The sequence below is a fragment of the Camelus ferus genome, chromosome 2, assembly GCF_009834535.1.
Source record: "Camelus ferus isolate YT-003-E chromosome 2, BCGSAC_Cfer_1.0, whole genome shotgun sequence".
NCBI classification, from domain to species: Eukaryota; Metazoa; Chordata; class Mammalia; order Artiodactyla; family Camelidae; genus Camelus; species Camelus ferus.
In genome coordinates this window covers 90,564,657-90,589,188 of record NC_045697.1, presented here as the reverse complement: position 1 = coordinate 90,589,188, position 24,532 = coordinate 90,564,657, and the positions used below count along the sequence as shown (strand labels likewise).

Genomic DNA, 24,532 nt, shown 5'->3' with positions numbered 1-24,532 from the left:
TAACTCTCTCCCACAATCCTCAAAATAACAAAAAACCTAAAGAAAAAAAAGATAAAGAATTACAAGGCAACTGGTTCTGATTCTTATTTATGACACCTAAAATTACCCTGATTTCCTGTGGAAGTGTGAGCCACCGAACTCCAGGGAGATTGTCTACAAGCACGGCACTGAAAGCATCATACTGCTGTGCACTGGGACTGGCACTGGAATGTAGCTTAGCAGGCTGAAGTGCTCTTTGGAAGAATAAGTCGAAAAAATGATCCAAACGAGGAACATTCTCAACCTGGCAAAAGGCACTGAAGAAACAAGAGCCGTGAAGTCAGAACAACATACTGAAATGGTGGTCATCTCTTTCTTGTGTGCTCCTAAGGGGACTGGATCTCTCCCCACAACACAGGCTCTCTTTCCACTCCTTCTCCCTAAACAGGAATTACCACTGTAATGTTACTGATGGAGCATGTTAAGAAATTCACCCCATTGATATTTTTTACCCTAAAACCTATTTTTTTTTTTTACCCTAAAACCTTTGAGTAGATGGTACCATGGAAGAACCACAGGGATAACACAAGTGGTATAATAGAATGGCTGAAGCACCCTTTCTGCAAAAAATAAGTTGCTTTTACCTCTGACCATCTCTCAACCATTTACAACTCCCGATATCTTCCAGGTAACATAGTATGATAAAGAGATTTTGAGGTTTGTAATAGAACAGATCTGGCTTTGATGCTTCTCGCTGCTTTTTTTACTAGGTAGATCTCTAGGGAAAATCATCTAACCTTTCTCTGAACTTTTGTTTCCAAATGGGGATAATACTATCTAACTCACAAGCAAAGTAACTAGTACATAGTTAAGTTTAAGTACTTATTGTGCTTATTACTTACTGGTATACAGTAAACACATAATTAGCCTAAGTTATTTCCTCCCCTCTTCACTAATGAAGGCATAACTGTTTAAGAACTTAAAAAAAAAAACAACTACTCGTCTTTAGCCATGTGAAAGTAATACAGCATTGTCTACAACCGCTCATTGGAACAGCCCACTGGATAACACAATAAAGGGTATATATACCATTAATATATCAGGATAATATTCACTGATTCATTAAGCCAATTACTTGAGTGCTACTATGTTCCAGGCACTATTCTCATTGCTGGAGGTAATTTTTACAGCAGTAAAAATATCAAGACAAAAGACAAGGTCTCTGCTCCCATGAAGCTCACATTCTACTGGAGAATGACAACAAATGAACAAAAAGTAAAAACATGAACTTGTCCAAAGCACTATGCAGAGATCAGGACCATGTGCGTGGATGAGGTGACTGGTCAGCTATTTTAGATCAAATGGTTAGAGGAGAGTCTCTGAGAATGGGGCATTTCAGCTGAGATCCCGATGTCAAAACGGTCCAGGAAGAGGCCAGAGTGCAAAAGCCCAGGGTGGAAACAAGCTTGGCCAGGGTGCCTGCAGAACAGTACACAGGGGCGGTGTGGTTTGAGATCTGAGATCAGAAAGGTATGCAGGAGCCAGATAACAATGCAGAAAGATCACTCTAACTTTGGAAATTAGAGAGGCAGGAATGGAGGCAAGGAAACCAGTTAGGAAGTTACTACAGTAGTGACAGAGGGCAGTGGCTGGACAAGGTAATAGTGCAGATGGAGAGAAGTGCATAGATTTGAGGTATGTTTTGAAGACAGGCTGATTAGGATTTGCTGGTGGATTAGCCAGCAAGAATGAAGGAAACCTGTATCTTTAATTTGATCACAACATTAAACTTTATTAATGTATAATCAGTTTTTTTTGTGTGTGGCTCACAGGGAACTAACCAGCTTAAAACTTGAAAAAGACAATATAGGCTTTTGGACTTTTTAGTCTTTTCATAATTATTCATAATGGGCCTTTGATATCTTTCATAATCAGAAAAAAACTTGTGATAAAAAATTACTGCAAAATGACAATTGACAGTATCTTGGATCCATACTGCTTCTTGGTTTTAAGTACTCATTGGATCTTCACATTTATTATCTTAGTTTGCCTTTCAAATTCTCACTTGAACAAGAAGAAACTACTTAAATTTGGTGTCAGTTTGGAGATACTTCCAAATCAATGGGAGCTAAATTTCAACATGAAATTCTGCCCACAGCCTACTCCATTGGAATTTGCAGAACAATTTCAATTGCTTGTCTTCATGCACGGAAATCATTGAAGGAATTTAATCTTTGATTATCTCTTTTCTTTTTAAATAAAAATAGAAAGCTTCAATAAGGCAAAATATAGCAAGGTTTGCTTATTTAGTATAAATTTAAAGAGGTAGTTTATAACCATATCCTTATTCTTCATTGGTTAAAAATTTCCTTATTAGTAAAAGGTAAAAGCACTGAATGTTGCTGCCCAATATTTTGTAGTTCACACATTTGGAAAATGCTCTTAAGTAACTGCATTTCAGAGAGAGGTGTCTCCCAAGAGGCTCCTGGAGAAAAACACTGCAAACTAGACAATTTTCCCAGATGGCACAATCACAGAAAATTCCTTTAGGCAGCTTTGAGGACAGTGACAACAAAGATCCACTCTAGATAAACATATAGCTGATACCACTATGGCTTGGAAAAATGTATAAACTGAATTCGGATTTTGATATTGATACACTCTTAAGGCTTTGAAAGCAAAGGTATCATATTAGCCCTCTGAAGTACTGGGACTTACAAAAATCCCACAAAGAGAAAAATCTATCTTACATAATTTTACATGTTCAAATGTTAAATGGTTACCTCAAATTTCCTCCTTCAGATCAAGAAAGATGCATCACATACTGCAAGGTTAGAAAAGAAAGAAGCAGAAAAATATGCATAATATGAGCCCACATGTGTAAAAAAAAAAAAAAGAGAGTATGTATATCCATATTGTATAGAAAATACATGGAAGGATATACATAAAACTAAATAGTTGATTACCTTCTCCACTGTGTTTTTTATTTATTTTCATAGTGCATACATTGTTTTACTAAAAAAATCTTTAAGGAAAAAGTATCACACTGTAGGATAGTGAACTTGACAACAGTCTTATAATCACAAAAAAATGTATTTAAAGTCTTCTTACTCTTTTCTGTATCTGTTCTGAAGAAATCTGCCCCTACAGAAATATATCAAATCAGAATATAATGGTGGTTACATCACTATTTCACAAAAGTAACATATGAGACCAAAAAAGAAAAAGCAATGTATCAAATGAAAAACTGCCTAGAGCTGTAAAATAAAAGCCAGTTTGAAGGATGAGAAAATAATAAGAAAAAGAAGAAAAAAACCCCAAACAACTAACTTGCCAACCAAAGAACACTATTAACTGCAAAAGGTGATTTGGAAGCATATACTTAAAACTTGAGATTCAACTCAAAGAAGTACTTACCTATCTAAAGAACCATACATAAATTTTAAGGTTTGGGCAACATTTTCTATCATATTCCTTAGCTGAGGAAGAGGAACTCTGAAAAAAGCAAAAATACACCTGTTCATTTATAACATAATCAAACAATACATGACATAAAAGAAGCTGTTCATCTTTACATTTTATGTGTAATGAATGTGAAAATGGTGTGTGTTAACTGGGAGTATAGCTGTGTAAAATGGTTGCTAGGAAGGTTGCATTACAAATTAAAGACTTTGATGTCTAGATCTGGGGTTCTAGCATGGGTCAAGTAGAGATTTTCACGGGATTCACAAGTAATCATCATACTGACTATTCACGTCTGTATGGAGATCACTTAACCCCCTTTAGGATTCAATTTCCTTTCTGTGTAAAAGGGAACCAAAATCACTAAGCCCTTCTCAGGCTCATTTTGAGGATTAAATAAAATTAATGCAAATAAAGTAGTTGGTGCAGTACCTAGGCCCCACAGAAAGAAATGCTACATTCTTGACACTTTCCAGTATTACCCAGATCTCAATTGAATCTCCAACTCTTGTGACAAAAAGATATCCCTAAGTGCTAGAGAAAGGAAAGAAAGTAGGAGAAAGGAAAGAAAGAAATGGATTTAACACTTTCTCCTTGAAGCTTTGTAAAACTCTACAAAGCAGGTCTTATCATTCCCATTATACCAATGGGTAAACAGGTTCAAGAAGTGAAGTAACTTGTGCAAGGACACACAGGCAGTAGAACCTGCTAGGGCGCATCCATCTCCTTAGCTACCAAGTTCCCGTCTCCACTACTTCATGGTGTCTTCTGCTTAGATCCCCGCTGTTCACTGCAGCCATCACAGGAGGATGCTCTCTCCCTGCTGGAAACACATGTTCCTGGGGTATAAGCCCCACCCTATCTTCCAGGGGGACAGCACTTTTCTCACTTGTAAAAGGCAGTGGCGAAGAGGGAAACGCACAGGCTTTGGCACTGAGACAAATGTGGGGAAAATCCCAGGGCCACCAGTTCAATTATAAACCACACGCACAATGTTGGAGATACATGGACACGTGAATGACATGGAGGGGGTGCTTGTGCATGATCTCACAATACTCTATTTCCCAGTCTGAACAAGTGAGACTCATAATACCTACCGTTCATGGTTATGTAAAACAGATGGAATGAGGGAAAGAATCTGGTACAGAGTGGTTAACACGAGCAGTAAGAGAGCTGGGTAAAGAGGTGGCTAGGGCTGTTTCTGACTTGAAGCTCAGAACAGAGGAGGAGGAGGATCTTCAAATTCATTCTAACTTACCAAACCAAGTTCTCTAGGATAGGAATTACTCCCCTCCCCACTCCCACCCACGTAATAAAGAAATTGGCTAGAGCTTTCCCTATCCAGCACAACCTCAATCCGGAGCTTAGCAGTGACAGTTCTATTTTTGGCTTCAGGGTAAAACCTCTACAGGAAACTGTCTCTATCTGCCTAACTCATTTAGCTGGTGGCATCAGAGGCTGGCATCAGAATGTGATGGAGCAGCCTCTGCTCAGTTCCTTAGCTGGGCCCTCCTCTCTGCTCTCTAACTGCCGCCCTACCACTATCTTACCATTGTATTATCTGTGCCTTTTCTTTTGCATTTTGAGCTACTACAAAAGTCTAAAGGCAGCTGTTTTACCCTGCCACGACACTCTAAAGTGTCCCATTCTGGACATTCTCGAATTCTTATAAACCCATACTTTCAAAACAACTCAGTTTTTCATATTCCAACCCATTGGTATAGGGCAGTCTCCTGGCAGGGTTTATTACATTACCCTTTTAGACAGAAAAATGCACATTGGCTGGTCATCCATATATGTCACAGCACCATTATTCCCCCACATTACAATTTCTGAATGCCACATTCATGATCTGTCCAAAATTAAAGACCCCTTCAAAATGTAAAACATTTTGAAATTTTCCACTACACCCTTTGAAGTTCCTGCTTGTGGTGTTAAAACATGTCCACAAATTGTTTGAAACTCCTCCCCTCAAAATGTGGAGCTTAACTACCCTCTCCTTGAGTGTGGGCTGGATTTAGTAACTCAATTCTAACAAATATATACAAATGTCATCCCTGCTTTTACCTCTAACTATTAGAGTAAGATGTATTTCTAAATAGTTGCAAAAAAGTTAAGAAGGACAATGATAATATAAGATGTACCACTAGAGAAGTCATTTTAGAGTTAAGTATTCATTATTTGGTCAAAGGTGTTCCAAGGGTGGTTAGGGCAAAACACCTTTTTGCTAACTTAATTCTACAAAATTGCCAAAGTAAAAAACTGTAAACAGGCAAAATCCAAATCATACGATCAAAAGTTTGAGCAGAACTCTGTACTGGCCACATCTCAGACCAAAGTGTATTGATAGCTCCCACCTTTACTAACTGGTCTAGCTGGGCCTTCCTGGCACCTTTCTGCACTGTCCACACCAAAAGGACAGGGAGCTACTGTACTAGTGCAACAGACCTTTAAATTGCAAAACTGCTTGGTTTTGACTTTTGACAGAAATGTCATAATTTTAATACATGAGATTTTGTTAGCAGTATTTTAGAAATGAGCTTAAAGTAAACAAAAATCCCAACTTACTCCTCAGCAGGCAGGCCAATTAACAACAACTTGTCAGATTCTTTCCAATAAGCCACATGAATTTGTTTCCCATTTAAAAGAAGGGATGAGCTAAGAAAAAATGGAATCAAAATGAAATTAGAATATCTTTAAATGTCATAAAATTATAAACAGTCATTCATAAAAGAGTACATATGGTATGAGTTAAGAACTGCGTGTTAATAAGCAAATTTCTTGGCATACACCTAACTGCCACACAGAAAAGGCAAGAAATTGTACAACAAAAACCTGAAATACATATTTTAAAAAAATCCACAAAACTCTGGTTCAAACAAAAGTAGACCCATTACAGCAAAAAAGTGGTGAAAATCTTTTGCTAACATTTACTGAATATATACAATTTTTTTTCAAAAGAAAGCTTCCATCCCAGTGTGTTAATTTAACAAATCTTTTCTGATTGTCTACCTATAAACATGTTTACTAAAAGAGATTACAAAGAAACAAAGATGTGGCTCCAGCCTACAAGATGATCATTTAGTATGGGACACAGATACATAAACAAGTAACTGAAATATATGTCAGATTTAAACGTGTTCTCAAGGAAACACTTTAAGTGATAGGTATATTCATGGTGGTGATGGTCTGAGTCTATTCCAATGTCAAAAATGATCAAATTATACACTTATATGTGTGCAGTTTCCTGTACTTCAATTATATTTCGATAAAGCTGGAAAACAAATTGAATGCATTCTAAAGAGATATACAATAGTCAACTATGGAAACATAGAGAATGATTCTTTCTTACAGTGTGGGGAGGTGGTGGGAAGAAGATAAAATAAAAACATTCTTTGTTGAAATTAAAATACATCCGTCAGTCTTTATCTGTTGAGTTCTTAGGATATAGTGTTAACTTCTATACTGCAGTAGATAAATGTGTGGGATTTTAAATATGAATTGCTAACAGGTTTTTTTCAAAAGGGTTATACTTTTGCCTTTATAAAGTTTTAAAAATGCATAGACAAATATTAGACTCATTTGTAGTCATAATTAATTTCACTGTAGTTTTAAAACATGCAACAAAGGACACACACTGCTAAGGAATCCCTGACATATTTATTTTTGCATTGATTCTTTCACAAAAAAGTCTTCCTATACACATTTACTGTTTTCCACATGTTTAACCCATATCTTATCTAGTAAGATCTAAATATCATGTAAAATATCTGTACTTTTGAGAAAAATAAAATAAAATCCACATGGAGAAACTTAAAACAAATTTTATTATTAATAAGATTAAAAATGAGGCCTGCACCTTGAAAACTTTATGCTAAGTGAAAGAAGCTAGTTACAAATAGTGACATAGTATGATTTCATTCTTCTGAAATGTCCGGAAGAGGGAAATCTATAGAGAGAAAGTAGATGAGTGGTTGCTTAGGCCTTGGGGTGGGGTAGGTGGATTGATAGCTAAAAGGTGCAGGGTTTCCCTCTGAGAGGATAAAAATGCTGTAAAATTGACTCTGGTGATGGTTGCACATATCTGTGAATATACAAAAACCACTGAATCGTATACTTTAAATAGGTGAATTGTATGATACATAAACTATATCTCAATAAAGCTATTTAAAAAAATAAAAGGAGGCCTATGACATGTTTCTATGAATGCATTTATACACTAAATGGACCCTCAGTTACTAGTATCCTGAAATAAAACAATCTTTTCTATATATACTGTATTAATAAAGTCCCAGTGTTAAACATCACTTTCATTTAGAAAAACAAAGAAATTCTTTTTCCTGTTGTCTTGCAGATCCTATCTTTTAAAATCCTAGAGGAGTCATTTTAACCAGAAGATGGGAAAAGAAAAGTTAAGCCTAGAAAATCCAACTTGATATTTTATCAGTATTAAGGGGTTCTAAAAAAGGTAAACTTTTTTTGGTAAAGTCTAAAACTGTTGCACTATTAAGGAAGAAAAATGGTTTATCATTTACAGATTTATTTTATGAAAAAAAGCAAAAACAAAACACAAGAGTTTGAGCCCTCTCCTTTCATAAGTTAACTATGGGCATTTCAAAGACAGGGCCTGATGAGTCAATGTGGAATGTGATACAAGGCTCTATAATTGACTCTATGATGTACTTTAACTTTCAAAAAGGCATTTGATATCAGTTTGCTTATCCATCACTGAGTGAACTTGCACAGATGATACTGACTTCTGAATACTCTTCCTAAAGTGTATGAGTATTGTGTGTTTTCCTATCATTGTTGTAAGAACAGAATATTCTGAAGTATATGAAAAATTCAGTGTTCAGTCATTTTTAGCAACCACAAAGGTATTGTCTAGCAAGTTAATAATCAAGATAAAAACGTGGAAAAGCCCAGACTCATTAAATGCTATGCTTCAGTGATATCACCTTCATGAAGAAATTCTAAAGTATAGGTCATTAGTCCAACTTTGCTGTTTAAAGTGTACTAAAACACTCAGCTCTGCAGATGTACTGAGAACCTACACTTTAAACAGATGACTAGAAAGAAATAACTTACATGAGAAACAAAATATCTGCAGATATCATATCTGCCACATAGATATTTACATTACAGCTACAAATACATTTGTATAATAGATACCTGCCTTGGTATTTTCTTTGTCAGAACCAATGTAAAGAACTTGAAAGGCAGAGAATTAAAGCTAAATAAAAATCAATTATTACCTAGTAACTTGTGTCCCAGTTACATTTTCCAACATGTCACAGAGTGTGAGAAATATTCCTCTCACACTTTTAAGTTTCTGAGATGCATCAGATACTGGATAATGATAAAGGATTTCCTGCTGTTAAACGAAAAGAAACAGAAATGTCAACCCCTACCAAATTTTCCAATCACTATTGTTTTCATGGCAAGTTCAGACCTTCAATTAAGAAAAGAACAAAAAAATGCATCTTTTCAGTTTCCCTAGGAGTTTTATTCAAACATGAGATAAGTATGCCTGGAATTTTAACACATTACCTACTATTTAAAATACCAAAAAACAAGTTAGAGACTGTCAGAATTGGCCAGGCTATATATACAGAGTAGGACACTGATTAGTTGAAATAATTACAACTAATTTCAAACAATGTTTCAAACTTTAATCTCTTTTACAATAAATTCAAATGCTAGTATTTTATTATATTTCATTATACAGATATTCTTATCTCCTATGGTTACATATCTACACAGACACCACATGTAACTTTTAGGAGTCTTTAAATTTAATTACTTTCATTACTAACTTCTAAAGAATCTTCATCTTTGATGAAACCATTAAATCTTATTTAAGCGCAAGGCAAGACTGCAGTTAAACTTACAAAGCGAGAGTACAAAATTAAACTAGTGCAGATAGGAAGAAAGAATTATTATGATACTATAAAATCTTCAGTTTAAAGTTGAAAGTGTTTGCCCAACACAAAATAATCTGAATCCAAACTTTGAAAGAGAAGACATTTTAAATTACGGAAATTATTAAACCTATAAGGTAATTCACAAAATGCTTAATAGTTTTCTATTTTCAAGAAGAGCATGTTCCCAGGAAATAAATAGGTTTTACAAAATAAAATAAATTTCAAAATCAGGAAGTACACTGCTAGAACTTTTACACAAAGGGATGTATTCTGCACATCACTTTTTTGCTGTTACTTAAAGCCACATGCTATTTTTCTCACAAGGCAAATTAAAAGCAGGCAAAATAAAAATTCTAGATGGAAATCACAGAGAATTCAGAGTAACTTCCAGTTACACTGTTTAATGACAATATCCAGTAATATTAATATAGTCATTATTGAAAGCCCAAACTCTTAAAATAGTATATCTTTTCCCTGGTTCTCTCTCTAAAGAGTGTTCTACACTTTGCTTTGGTCTCTCTTTACAAGAAATAATTATGTGACTTGGAGTCCATGTCTTGGCAACTTTTACGTTAGGACAAAAAGAAATAATGATATTTATTATTATCTGGATACATCTGTTTTTTATTCTTTTTAAGCACATTGAATATATGAAAATTGCTATGCAATATGCTGGCCAAATTCTCTCTTCTGGCAATACTTCTAGTGTAAAAACAGTTACAAAACATTTTATCATTAAAAATTAAGTCAGAGATCAGTTAAGATCTGTTATGTCTACTTAATAAATTTAAACCTTAACTGGCAGATACTTACTGTATTTAGCCAAATACCAAACACCACTTTAAACAAACACCACTTACTCTTTGATTCATTTTTTGAAATTTCCAAATCTTGTAACTTGAAGGAAACAAGCAGTTATTAAATACGTAACTCACACGGAAACAAAATGACCCTACGCCATTTAATTGTAAAACAAGTAATACCAGTACAGAGGTCATTTGAGAGAGTCTATTCCAAGCTCTGCAGTGACCAGCCTGGAAAGCCTCACTATTCAAGCCCTGGCAAGCTGCACAGTTCCTAACCCATTTAATTAGCTGTATTTTTAAGCCCTTGTTGGCAGCCTGCATTTGCAGCAGCTTCCACTCTGTACAATAAGAATAAAAAGGCTCTCCTAACTACAGTGTTGATACAGGGCTGTCAACAGACAGAAACCTGTTCATCTGAGAAACATCTACACAGTTTCCCATGGAAAGAAAGGCAAGGGTGACAAAAGGCCTCAGTGCTATCCTACCCCGAGACGACCCAGACAGACTCAGGGTGCTATCCCAGAAATGTGCTGTGTGTCTTATATAACAAATGGTTAAATTCCTCATTTGTTTTAAAGACATAAAGGACTAGTAACACATGCAAGAAATTACAATTATTAACTCTAGGTCCCCACGTCTTTTTTCAGAACACAGAAAATTACAAAAATATATATAAGTAAGTCCTTTCTTTTCCATGTCAGTTACTGACTAAATTTTGATCTATGAAGAAGCTATCGATGGAAATACATCCTTTGGATTAAATGGCCTTGGCATTGAGAACATAGGCTGCAAGGATTTCAAAAGCAAAGAAATGTATGTTAAGTAAAAACTTTTCAGATCTCACTTCTGCTCAAAGCATCATGATAAACTAGATGCTTTGAGACAACTTTGTGCTGTAAAACTACAAGATTCATGGCCAAAATATACTTGCTGAATTGCTGGATATAGAAGTAGAGAGGTTTCCAGGGACATCATTTCCGTATCCTTCCAACTCCCTTCCGTAGCACTGCAAGGCAAGCTGGGCCTCAGCAGGGAGTGGTTAGTGGGCAGAAGGACAGGCAAGTGGTCTTGAGGGCTGACACCTACAATAGCTTCAGTAAGGACACTGAGCACTGGGCTAGTGGTTAGGTAGGTGAGCTAAGCCTAGGACCCCTAAGTAAGGCTGTGTTAAACCCAGACCCTCGAGTAAGGCTGAAGTGCCCTAGCTCTGTGACAAGCAGAAGTGGCAAATTCTCTTTGGAAGAAGGCATTCCCCACTTAGAACCAAGGGACTCACAAAGATAAAATCAAGCAGTAAGTTCACTCGATACCGAAGGATGTAAGAAGGCAAGCACCACAAGCCAGAGTCTCCACCAGGCCTTAGAGATACTGGAATGGGAAGATGTAGAATAGAGAAGAGCTATGTATGAAGTGCTTAGAGAAATAAAGTACAGAATCACTAAGACAAGTGAGCAACAAGAGACGATCAGGACTAGCACAGCAGATTTGCATGTAGATTAGTTAAAAACTTTTCAGGAACTTCTAAAAATAAAAATATGACTGTTTAAACCAAAAAACACCATGGAGAGGTTAAAAGACAGTTTGGACAGAGCAGAAGCAAGAACCTGAACAAAGAAAATAGAAGATTCCTTAAAAAGGAATGACTGACAGTAGACTCAGTAACAGCAATTATGGAAGTCAGAATACAAAGAAATACTATCTGCAAACAGATTAGAGAAAACAACTTTCTACCTAGTTGGCATAAGCAATGCCATGTGTTGACTTCATCTTCTTTCTGGCCACACAGGAAGACGACATTTCTCACCTCCTTGCATTGGGAGAGACCATATAGCTAGTTCCAGGCACTGGAACATGAGCAGAGTGATGTTCTTACTTTTAAGCCAAGTCTCTGAAATGTCCCTTGTGATACTGCATGCTTTCTCTCTTCCCTCACCGGACAACTAGATGCAGAAGATCCGAGAGAGGACTCTGAAACCCTTGGGAATAATGGAACCAGGGGATGAAGGACTCACATCACTGAGCCAATTGACCAGGAACACAGACATTGAAATGAGAAATAACCTTTTATTATGTTAAGCCACTGAGACAGGATTGTTTGTTATAGCGACTGGCCTAGTCTCACAATGCAACATTATAAAGCTACCTTTCAAAAAGGGTGAAAAAGACATCATCAGATAAATAACAACAAAAGTAATTTTTTATCTTATTTTTACTAAAAAACAATGACTTACATATATGTTTTAAGAAGAAGAAAAATGATCGAATGAGGACAGTCTGAGATGTAAGAATAGTGAAAAAATGGTAAGCATACATGTAAATTTAAAGACGATTCAACTGTATGCAATGATATAAAATATACACTTTATGATATATACTTTGTATATTTTATAATATTATAAAGTATTATAATAATAAGTAGTACTATTAGTAATAATTATGCCCAATTTACAGAATTTTAAAAAATGACAGCACTAAAATATTGATGACAATGGCATGCAGGTGAAGAGGAGAGAAATGGAGTTAAGGTATACTAAGGGTCTTGAATTATTTTCAAAGGGGGTTAAGACAGTGTTTTACTTTACAATCTGTTAAGACAAATATCATGATAAAATTTTAAGAGTAATCCCTAAAAAGATAGAAGCATCTACAGCAAGAATAATAATAATACATGGGTTAAAACTAACATGGAAAAAGCAGTTCAAAAAGAAAATTTTAAAGTAGAGGAAACAAATTCAGTTATTTCAGTCATCTCTATAAATGGACTCACTGAGCTTGTCAATTAGAAGATTGTTGTGTGTAAGAGACATACAAAAACAACAAAGACACAGAATGACTGAGGAAAGTGCTTATCATTCACTTGGAAAACTACGAAAAGTCCTTACTTCTTTCCTTTGCACGGTCAAGAAGACACTCACCTCTTCCTTTGATGCTTCTGAGTCGAGCTGTAGTGTGAGATACATGATGATGTGAGGAGAGTTTAAGATATTCTGCTGGATACCTTCAATGTCTTCTCCCCAGAGAAGTCTTACCAAATCACTAGTGTTTGACTGTGCCTTTTTCTGTCTTGGTTGAGTTGTGTCCTTTTTCACAGCATATGCATTTTCAAATGTCAGTTTCACCTTTAAAAAATTAAAAGGTTGATTTTTCAATGACGGAAAATCAGCTGCAGTTTTCACAAAGAAGGATCTGTATGTGCACATATGCACCCAGGTATGCGCAGTATGCATAAAAGTCATCCTAGAGCATTGGGCTCCTTGATGGCAGGGACTGTGTACTCTGTTTATATTTGTATCTCCAGCTCCTAGGACAATGTCTGGCACATATGATTACAAATGCTTATAGAGTAGGAATGTATAATTCTCTGTAATAAGTTCATTAATTTAAGCTTAATCACTGTATTCTAAGTATTGACAAGAAATACAAGAAATGCCATGGGGAAAAAATTAGTATGATCTGATAGTGTAATAAAGAGCAACATTATATTATAAATGCCAACAGCACTAACTCATCTGGGGAAGGTAGAAGGAAGAGATTCAAGATTAAAATCAATCTCATACAACCAGAATTAGCTCTCCTTTCAAGTGAGGTGATACTCAAATATTCTTCTCTTAGACATTCTTTGTGATCATTTAGAATAAAGGCTAAGAAGAGTAAAAAAAACTGTCCACATGCTGGATCTTGGATCATGGCCCTAAGAAGATTATCAGTTTTATCAAGATGGTTTTAATTTCATGGCCTGATGTCAAACAAGATTGGTAAGAGTCCAGAATGTGGCCATTTTCCAGTTGTTGAAAGGTAGCTTCTACTTCTCAATTACCTTTCCTTGCAAATGGAGATATGTGTCTAGATGCCAGCTGGCCAAAGATAGCTTGCTCATTTCAAAGAAGCACTAGTGTAGGGGGCGGGGGAGGGAAATAAGTGGAGTGAATGCTAACCATGTACCTCCCCAGTACCTCCATTAAAAAAAAAAAAAAAATTCAAAGGCGCACCAGTGTGTATCTTGACTAAAAGAAGTTTTCACTAAATATAGTTTTGTGTAGCAAGGACATCATCATAAGCTATACAGACACAAAATATTTCTAATGTTTAAGACCTTATCAGAATACAGATGAGTAAAATGGGACATTCTAATTGTAACAATCCATAAAATTTTAAATTTAGACTTTAAAGTGCAGTGATTTTTAAAATTAGATTACATTTTAAATCAAAAAATAAATTCATACTTGATCAAGAATAAAGAATAAATGTATATTAAATCATCACACTGTATAACTTAAACATGTACAGTTTTTATCAATCATACCTCAATAAAACTGAGGGAAAAAAGAAATCTTTTCAATATTTAAAAGCAGATAAAATTGTTTATATGTAGTAAGTTGCATTTTGAGAAAACATTTAAAAATTATTATCAAGACAGTGATAAACAATCCCTATTTTAATAATTTATTGAGAGGTACCATTTTTAAGGCCAACTTTAAATATATGATAAACACCAAACATATCACTGTCACTCTTTTTAAGAATGAGTTTTATATATTTATATATTTTTAGCAAAAATGTTAAGTACATTATTTTTAAAAATTCATTCATAATCCCATCAGCTCACCCAGCTATTGTTAGTGTTGTACTATAAAATAAATCTATCCTGATTGAATAAAACCTTTCAAAAGGAAAAATATCTAGATATTCTTTTTTTTTTTTTTGATTGGCAGGGAGTGACTATTTATGGTTGTATTCAATTTTGCTTATCTGTAGCTGTCTGGCATTTCAGAGGCAGTAAGTTATCTTTGTCTACCTAAAGTAAATTAAGTTAAATAAATATATTTTCTAAAATAGGTTTCAGATTTTATTTTATTAAAAAGCGGAAAAGAGACATGGGGTCTAAATTCATCAATATGTATATATTTAGAGTTAAGATGAACCAGGTCACAACTAGAGAGTAAAAGGGAGAAGTTCCTCATGAAATTTTTCTAAGTCCAATGATCATGCTTTTTTTCACAAAACATTTAATATTCCAAATGGAAAATCTCAACCTTTACTAAATTTTTAATGTTTTCTGCAAACCTCATGCTGAAAAATGGGCCCTCAGTATTAGAATACAATACTTAAAAAGGCTGAGTAGAAAATTAGTATATTCGGAGGGAAAAAATTAAGAAAGCTGAACAAAAATATATAAAACAAATTAGAGACCCTATATGGGAACAATCAAGAGTTATCTGAGGAAAATTAATATAAGGATAAGGTGAGGAAGAGCTGAAGAGACACTCTCAGAAATGATCTTAGAGAGATATGAAAAACAAAATTTGGTGTGAGATTTTGACCCAAATAGGCAACATGTAAGCATTATATGGCCTGAAAGACTACGTTCTAAGGGTGGCATCTGTTCTAGTGGGTAATGCTCAACCTATGTATACACAGATAAAAACAGAAACATAAGCATAAATATATTAAATTCTGGAACAAAGATCTGATGCAATAAATGGCTTGGTGGTCAGGGGGTTCTTTTATCTGAGAATGAGGACTTCGGAGGGTCCAAATAAAATACATGGGAGTCTTTGGTGGTTTCCTTGGAAATGTGAGAAATCTTTAGAATCTGGGAAAATCCTGAGTGCAGACTTTGTACCAGTAGAGAAGGGAGCTTTGAAGACTGTTCCCCTGGCACCGGGCTCTGGGGAGGAGCTAGGTATGTGAATGGAGGGGAGGGTGAGAAATCTTATGGTAGGAAGCACGAGATGAGTGACATCCTAAGGAAGCAGGTGTCACAGAGGCAGGCTGGGTCGGCTATGCGTCCATGAGAGCCATGCACCCTAGATGTGGAACAAGGAGAAAGACGGGTCCTTGCAGAAAGAAACATGCCTCCGAACAGGGAGCGCATCTCTTTCAGCTGAGATTTTTGTGGTTGGGGAGGTCAAAAGATAGGGTATGACTCACCAAAAATGACAAAAGGAAATGAGCTGGTAGACAAAAATTTACCAATTTTACCTTAGGCGGCAACAGCAACCTAAATTTTAAGATTGGTTTGCTCTGCCTAGTGAAGAAGGACACACTTGAAAACGAACTTTAATGTTACATTTGGCAAACAAACAGCATTTCTTGTCTGTGGTGCAACAACCTTTTCCTCTCACCACGACAAGAACTCAAACAAATACACCACAGAACCATCCATTAACATTCCTTAAGGAACTATCTTAGCCGCCATTCTGATTTAATGCAAAGATAATTACTCTTTAGCAAGACATTTTGAAAGGCTTACATGTTAAGCAGTTATAAATGTCAGGAAATCTGGTTGCTTTGATAAAATGATAAAAGGGTGAGATAGATAACTAAATTAAGAGTTGAGTGCTATTTTTTTTAAAGGGGTTGGTATATGTAAATATTAAGGATGTTAAATGTGTTCTATACGAAAAATCTTTAATTAAGAAACATCTAAGATAGTTTATATGAAGCTTCTTGTAAAAAGGGTTTTTCCGTTTGAGTTTACATGAAGCTTCTCATAAAAAGGGTCTTCTGTTGTTCCTCCATGGACATTAACCTGTGACAAGTTTCATCACCTCCTGTCTCCCTCAAAATGTTTTCTTGTTTGTGCGGTTTGCCCATCCTTTCTTTCTGCCTTCCCTCCCAGTTCAAGAGATGACGTGGCTTCCCTCAGGTCCAAGGAAATGCTCTGTATAAATTACCACTTCCAAAATCTTGTTGCTTCCTCTACTTCTATCTCCAACCCATCCCATGCAACAAGCAATGTCTCTCCAGCCCCTGCCAAACAAACCAACCCTCTCTCTCCTCATTAGCTACCATGTCTTCCTCTTCACACACGGGACCTAGGGAGACTGTCAAGGTTTGAAGCAGCTCCAGAGCCAGACCAGACTCTCACCTCTGCCTCATGGTCTGCACCGTCTCTCTCACAATATCTCTGCTGCTCTCTGCAAGCCTGATCCTTTCTCTTTTGCCTGGCAGATGCTTTGAATATTCCTTAGTCAAAATTCTGAAGGAATTGAGTCTACTCTGCTCAGTAAATTCTCTCCTTGATCCTCCTCTCCTGGGCAATCTCACAGGACCGCTGAAGACAGAACCTGGAAGGCATCTTGGACTCCGCTCTCTCCTGTAGGAAGTGCTATCCTCTTCGCTTCCCACATACTTTAAATCAAATCTACTCCTTCTCCTCCATCTCCACAGCCAAGGCCTTTGCTGAGGCCTTCACCCCCTCTCTTCTGGACTAAAACCGACCACCTGGTTTCCCAACCTCCAGTAATGTCTAAATATGTTAATAAAATGAAAATCTGATCACCTCAGTCCTCCGCTTTAAAATACTGAAAGAGCTAGTTATTTCTGGGCTCTGAAAATTAAAAAAAAAAAGTTACAAATACTTACAAAAAAATTTACCAGTCGACTTCCTAATTTTTCCACAGTATATATGAGTATCATTTTTGTGGAACAAGGAAATAATAAACATTAAAACATTCTACACAAGTATCATCTCCTTTAAGATGCCTTTTCTTCTTGTTTCAGGCCTAAGAAGTACTTAGAAGGTATGGGTCTAAGGTTAACGTTCTGTAGATTGATCTCCCAGAAAAGGAGTTGGTTTCCTCCAAAGCTCGAGGAAAACTGGCTGTGGCCCAGTGCTCAATGCAATCAGTCCTGGTCACCTGCAATGTTTGGACCTGACCCCCTGATCAGGCCCAGGGAGGGGATGGTGCTCTACCTGTATGATTACGTGCTTTTTGAATAAATGAGTGCACAGAGCTGTGGCAGCAGACCAAGGTCACAAAAGTAAAAAATTAGAAGAGTACCTGTACCTTCATTCTTGTAATCTGAATTTCTAAAAACTTTCTTTTTAAACCCACAACTTTTTATTAAAAAAATTTTAAACCTAAAGAAAGTCGCAAGAAGAAGACTGATTACCTATATATTCCTCCCCCAGCTGTATTCCTCACCAATTCCTCACCCATTGTTACTGTTTTGTCACATTTGCTTCCCCACCTCTTCTCCCCTCTCCTACCATTCTCACCACCTCTGTGTATTTAAAAGATTGTTTTGCCTGACATTATGCTGTACACTAGAGATTGATACACTGCAACCAACTGTACTTGAATGGAAAAAAATTTTTGGCCCAGACCACTTGATCATGATTTGCAGCTATTTGAAAACTTCATCACTACATATTTTAGCACATGTCTCCTAAGGATACACAAGCAAATATAATTGTGACACTTCGGAATTTTGATACTAAACACAATACTAATCTGTAATAAAGTCCATATTCAAATTTCCCCAACTGTCTCAATACAGCTGCTCCCCACTGCAGCGCAGGATCAGTTCAGGATTAGTCACTGCATTTGCTTGTATGTCAGTTCAGCCTGGCTTAGTCTAAAATAGTTTCCCAACCCTTTTTTCTTTCATGATATTAACATTTTTGAAGAATCTAAGACAACTGTTTTGCAGAACGTTAAAACCTGGCTTTAAAGGAAATGATTTGGGTTCCTTGTGCCTCACCTAGTACATAGGCTACGCCTTGGGACTTCACTCTGGTATTCTCAATCTATTTATAACAGAACTTATTTAAAATTCAAACACAGAACTGTAGTGTTGGAATAGGGCTCTGAGATTTATTCTCTCAAATCCCCTCTGAGAAAACTGAAACCCAGGAGAGTTTGGAAACTTGCTCAGTGAGAGGTTTGAAATAGAGATCTGCCCTCCTCCTCCTCAGTGACCTTTCCACCACATTACACACTGTCCCAGGGCATCTTCTGTTGGATGACAAAAAGCATTTCAGGCTATTTTTATACTCTGAGTATAAGTTAAAAATGTTACTGTTGGGTATTTCCAAATTACATCTCCTAAGGTATTCTTGATAAATCCGCATTCCTCTTATTGCTTGAATAACTGTTTGAAGTGCAACAGATACAAATGAGGTAAAACAACCTTTTCTGACACAAGTCTGCTGCAGTTAGTTCTAGCCCAGCAAGAGGAAGGGGATGCAGACACAAAGGTCCACCCCCCTGTGTGTGAAACGGAAGGATCGTACCAGCTCCAGTTCTTTGAGTCATTAATTCTGCAACCATGGACAGATCATTAACTCTCTCTTAGATTCTTTTTCTTCTTGTGTAAAATAGGAACACAAATGATCAGACTCTTACAGATGGTTATGAGGAATAAATGAAACTATCAAAGGAAATGGTATCAGCAAAGCACCAAAACACTTCCTGGCACAGCCACTAGTTCCCTTCCTAATTCTCAACTTGTATATAGTAAAAATCCCCTTGAAATTACAGTAAGAAGACAAGGCTGTGCTGGAGTGCAACATACTCTCTCAATATGATAATTCCAACTTGCAACAGTTTTTCTTCCATCTTTGAGACAAATTGCTGTTTCCTCATTTTGGCACAAGCTCTAAGAATAGGCACTTAACAGTCATGTTGTTATATATATATGTATATATATACACACACACACACATACATATACATAAAAACATATATATATTTTATATATATGTCTTGTATATACACATACACATTTGTTTGAACATAGAAGCACACTTAATGCAGCTGTAAGGCGAACTAGGCAAACAGCAGATACACAACTCCTATTTCATGCTCAATGAGGACATGGAAATGGTGGTGAAATTGGGCCAAAATATTTAAATCATTATTTCTTTCTCCTCTTTTTTCTGCCAAGTGTGCATAGCTGAATTTGCAAATGTTAATTAAATATACATATAATGTAACTCCACTGGAAACATAACTCTTTTTTTTGCAGACAGAAAGGATGTGGCTGAACTCCGGCAGTACACCTGCAACTGACATGGGCGAGAAAGGAGGAGCCCTGACTCAGGGCTGAGGTGCAGCCAGTGTACATGGGGGAGGCTGTTTCAGTTGTTAAAACACTGTAATTCTTCATTACTGAATGGTAAGTAGCTGCCGTCTGAGCCCCCTGAGGTGCCCCAGTACCTTTGCCCCCCTTCTTGCTCCCCTTCCTCTAGCAGCTGAAGGGGTAACAGCACACCCTACTCCGGCACTAGGCCTGGTGTCACCGGACTGCTATTATTTCAAACACCACCCCGTCTCCATCTCCATCTCTCTATCCACGCCTAGGCATTGCTGGTTGCTGGTTGCCACAATTATTCTAGCACTATCATTTGGCATTTCCAATGCTAGCTAAGGTTACTGAGCATCTGTGTGTGTGTGTGCATGTGTGTGTGTCTGTGTATTGGGAGAAGGAAGTGAACATAAGAGAAACCTTGTTTCTCAGAAAACAAGAATTATCATCATGGGACCTATTATTTCAGAATCTCCTATCAGATACAGATAAGATTCTGATTTATCAAGCCTTCTGTTTTTCATCCTGATCAATCCAAAAACTGTTTCATCCTCTCACCACCTGACAGAGCCTCTAGCCAGCGAAAGCGTATCATCCTCCACAACTCTTCAAAGAGAGAAAGCCAATTCCTGATGTTAACAGGAGCAGCACATTCACAAATAGGAAGTACAGCATTTTAAGACTACATCTAATGACCTAAAAAATGTCATCAGTAATACAAAATGTCAATGCTTAGAGTGTAACTGAAGAAAGAGATTTATTTTTACCTAGAAGGAATGAAAAATAATTCATTAAGTAGCTAAACAAAAGCTCAGCAGTGAGGCTAAACTAGGTAATGAAAAAACTCAACAAAATAGAATAGTTTTTAAAATGTAGTTTAAAACTACATTAAAAAACTTTATAGAAACTAGAGTTTAAGAGAATAGAAAATTCCATGACTGTCTTAAATGACTTTTCTAGGAATTGGACTCTCATCAGCACATATGGTACTTATAATGCAAAGTTGGTCATTATATATATTTTTAGTATTGTTCTTGTTCCTGCATGACTCGATATTTGTAGATATTTCTCTCTCTCTTTGGAACAATCTCCAAAAGCTAAAAATGTTAACAAGCATTTGAAAATTATCCAAGAGTGTAAGTATAGCTTACCCATTATACATGACTACCTTCAGAATTAAAAAAAAATAGCAAGATATACTTATTTCATATAATTCATCATAAAACACAGAAAAACAATGTCCACACCTGCATAGGTCCAGGAATGCAAGACAGAACTCTCTCTATGTTCTCAGAGGTCACATCTACATCGTTCACAGCAACAAGGACATCACCTGAAAACAGAATCATAATGAACGATAGATGCGTGAATATCCAAAACAGAAAAAGATCTAGAATGGGAACATTAAAAAAGCATCTATTCTGATCTCCTCAAAGTAGAATGGAAAATGTGGTACAGACATTCGGGGACTTGTCCAAGGTTGTAAAGCTCTGTAGTGGCAGAGCGAACTTCCCACTCCACTGTTTCTTAAATTAAATGCAGCCCAACATTGCACCACAACTAAATATAACCTATGAATATTTAAAGGAATGAATATTTTCATTTTTGGTACAACTGGGAGAATTACATAAACCCAAGGGACAAATGGAAAATTTGTAGCGTAAACCAAGTCCTGCACTTAACAAAATTGAATCTAACCACTTAGACCCATAGTGAAAAAAATGCAGCTGAAATTTTAATTAAATCCATGTGGTACATCATAACTCAATAAGCTGGGTATTCACTGCTATTGCTGATCTGTGTCTACACACAGCTCTTTGTTTCAAAAGTCCCCAACCACATCAAAACCCATAACATGTTTTAGTATATATCTCCTTTTCCATGGCTTCTCTTTAAATGTGTATATTATCAAATTTAATAATATATGGCTTTAATATAATAAAGATCACTGTTAAAATGGAAATTTACTTTCACAACATAAAGGTAGTATCTAAACACCAGTGAGCTATATTAATAGAAATACGCACATACCAAGGTTATTTTTTCTCATCATTCCTAAATATATCATTAGGAAATTGATTAAATAATTCATACTCATCTATTCATTAATTCACCCAACAAATACTTATCGAGCACCTACTGTATGCTAGGCACTGCTCTAGGCACTTGAGATCCAGAATTGAACAAACCAGACAAAAATCTCTACCCACATGGAGTTTAAGATAATAAACATATATATAGATAAAACAGTGTTGGTAGACAATACTCCATTGGTCTCTCATGTTTCTGTACACCACACAAGCCCAGGCCCTGAAAGTCTTTGTTCTGTATTATCTTTTCAAGGATGCTTGTATGGTGAACAGTTTTGGACAAGACAATGTCTCCCTCCAGAGCAAATGTAAACAGTACAATAAGGATAGTGTCTCCCTCAATATCTTACTGTTAATAATTGTTCTTTATAAAAGATTCATGCTCCCTAAGCTCAAAGTTCTTCTCCTTTAATGCAACCCACTATGTATAGAGGTGTCACCTGGCCCTCTTCCTCATGCCCTGTGGGAATGAAGGTTGGGGAACAGAAGAAATTGGCGTTACTCTGGCTACTGCTGTTCCTCCCTCTCCCTTCTTTCCTTGCTCACCTTTATACTTGATCATACGGGAAAGGGACTAAATGAGGAATGAGCAGGAGGAGTTTCTTAGGCCATGCTCATGAAAGCTTGCATTAGCCTACACTAGGTTTAGATGCTCAAGAGATGGTATTCAGTTGAGAGTTCCGCAGGTGAGAGTTCCACCAAGCCACACATGATGGTCTGCTATTGCAGCAGGTTGACCAATCCAGTAGTTTTTCTTAAAAGTAAGAAATGTATATATAATTATATCTCTGTGGTGTGTAATAGGAACTAATACGGTGTTGTAAGCCAATCGTACTTCAAAAACAAACAAATTCATAGAAAAAGATATCAGATTTGTGGTTGCCACAGGTGGTAGGGAGACGGAAGAATTGGATGAAGTTGGTCAAAAAGGTACAAACTCCCAGTTATAACATAAATAAGTACTGCATGTAGCTTAGTGGTAGAGTATGTGCTTAGCATGCACGAGGTCCTGGGTTCAATCCCCACAATCTCCATTTAAAAAAAAGTGATAAATAGATAAATAGCCAACATTTGTTTAAAAAAAGAAAGTACTAGGAATGTACCATACAACATAAATATAATTATCACTGCTGTACATTATATATCAAAATTGTTAAGAGGATAAATCCTGAGTTCTCATCACACGGAAATTTTTTTCTATTTATTTAATTTCAGATCGATATGAAATGATAAATGTTCTTGAAACATACTGTGGTAATCATTTCATCACGTACATAAGGCAAATCATTATGCTGTACACATTAGACTTAATTTGAACCTCTCTCTAGGAAGCATAGTAAGAAAGATGTAAAAAGTATTTTTAGACAGTCTCTTCATCTTTGCCTAGCTGTCTGCTCTCAGGTAAGAATGACGAACAAAATATAGGAGCACCGATGTAAAACAAAACCACTTAGACCAGTCTAACCATGAGGTCTGCTGTCAGTAGATTATGCTATCCTCACGACACCAACATAGTGAAACCATTTTAAAACTTGTTCCTTTAAACTAAAACTCCATTAGATAATGTCCCACATGACTTTTTTTTTTCTCCAAACCCTAACAAATACAGTTCTGTAGTTTAGTGTTACCTGAACTATCATCTGAAAGCATCATGTCCAACAAACCACTAAAAATAGGAGACATGTATCATCACAAAAGATACGAAAATAAATTTTAGAACAAGTGCAGTATATACATAATAGTTTTAAATGTTTAGTAGAAAATTATCTCTTTCTACGAAAGAAGTATTATATCCACTTCTTATTCCCCAGATATTTGCTTTCCTCAAGTTTTTCTGAGGATCTCTGTGAAGCGACTCAGAGATGGCAGGCTTCCTGGACATCACATCACTGCAGTGGGCAGCCTGCACTCCGGGAAAGTTCTTTTCAACAAGTGCATGGGAGTCATTAGTATGCATAGTCCCACTTCAAAGGCTGAAAGGAAATGAACTGCATGAATTGGTTTGAATCATTGAATGAGAAATTACCTCGGGATTATGGATGGGTAGAAATAAGAGGGAAAATGTATAAAGAGATACATTCAAGAATCAAATAAAACATAAAGAAAGGAATCAATTTATCACAATGTTTAAATCAACTCTTCAGCGTAAAGTGTATTTGAGAAAACTCATCAGTTTCTCAGCATCTACTTAATATCAAACAATAAATATGTACTGAAGGGCTCCTACATAAGGCACCAAATACTATGAAAATATATATGTGAAGTTTGCTTACTCTTCCATATATGATATGAATATGCTATACACAAAGGATATACAGTTTAAGAAATTTTGAAATAAAATTGTTACCCATAAATGTAGGAAAAAGAAAGGATACATATCAAAATGCTGCCTTTGGGTGATTGGGCTTTTTATATTTTTTGTTTAATTACATTTTCGAAATGGTCTACAATAAGC

At 36.2% G+C, this 24,532-nt stretch overlaps 1 protein-coding gene across 3 annotated transcripts in view; it reads right to left on the bottom strand.

The window, feature by feature from the left end:
• The window catches only part of INTU (inturned planar cell polarity protein), a 73,765-nt gene that overhangs the window by 23,727 nt on the left and 25,506 nt on the right, over positions 1-24,532 (bottom strand). For all 3 annotated transcript variants that reach the window (XM_032463194.1, XM_006178614.3, XM_032463202.1), the window contains exons 3-8: positions 21,235-21,320; positions 13,087-13,290; positions 8,697-8,815; positions 6,010-6,099; positions 3,397-3,474; positions 107-296 (exon numbers count right to left, since the gene is read on the bottom strand). In XM_032463194.1, coding sequence (XP_032319085.1) covers positions 107-296; positions 3,397-3,474; positions 6,010-6,099; positions 8,697-8,815; positions 13,087-13,290; positions 21,235-21,320 — 767 coding nt within the window. The remainder of the gene's footprint in view (positions 1-106; positions 297-3,396; positions 3,475-6,009; positions 6,100-8,696; positions 8,816-13,086; positions 13,291-21,234; positions 21,321-24,532) is intronic.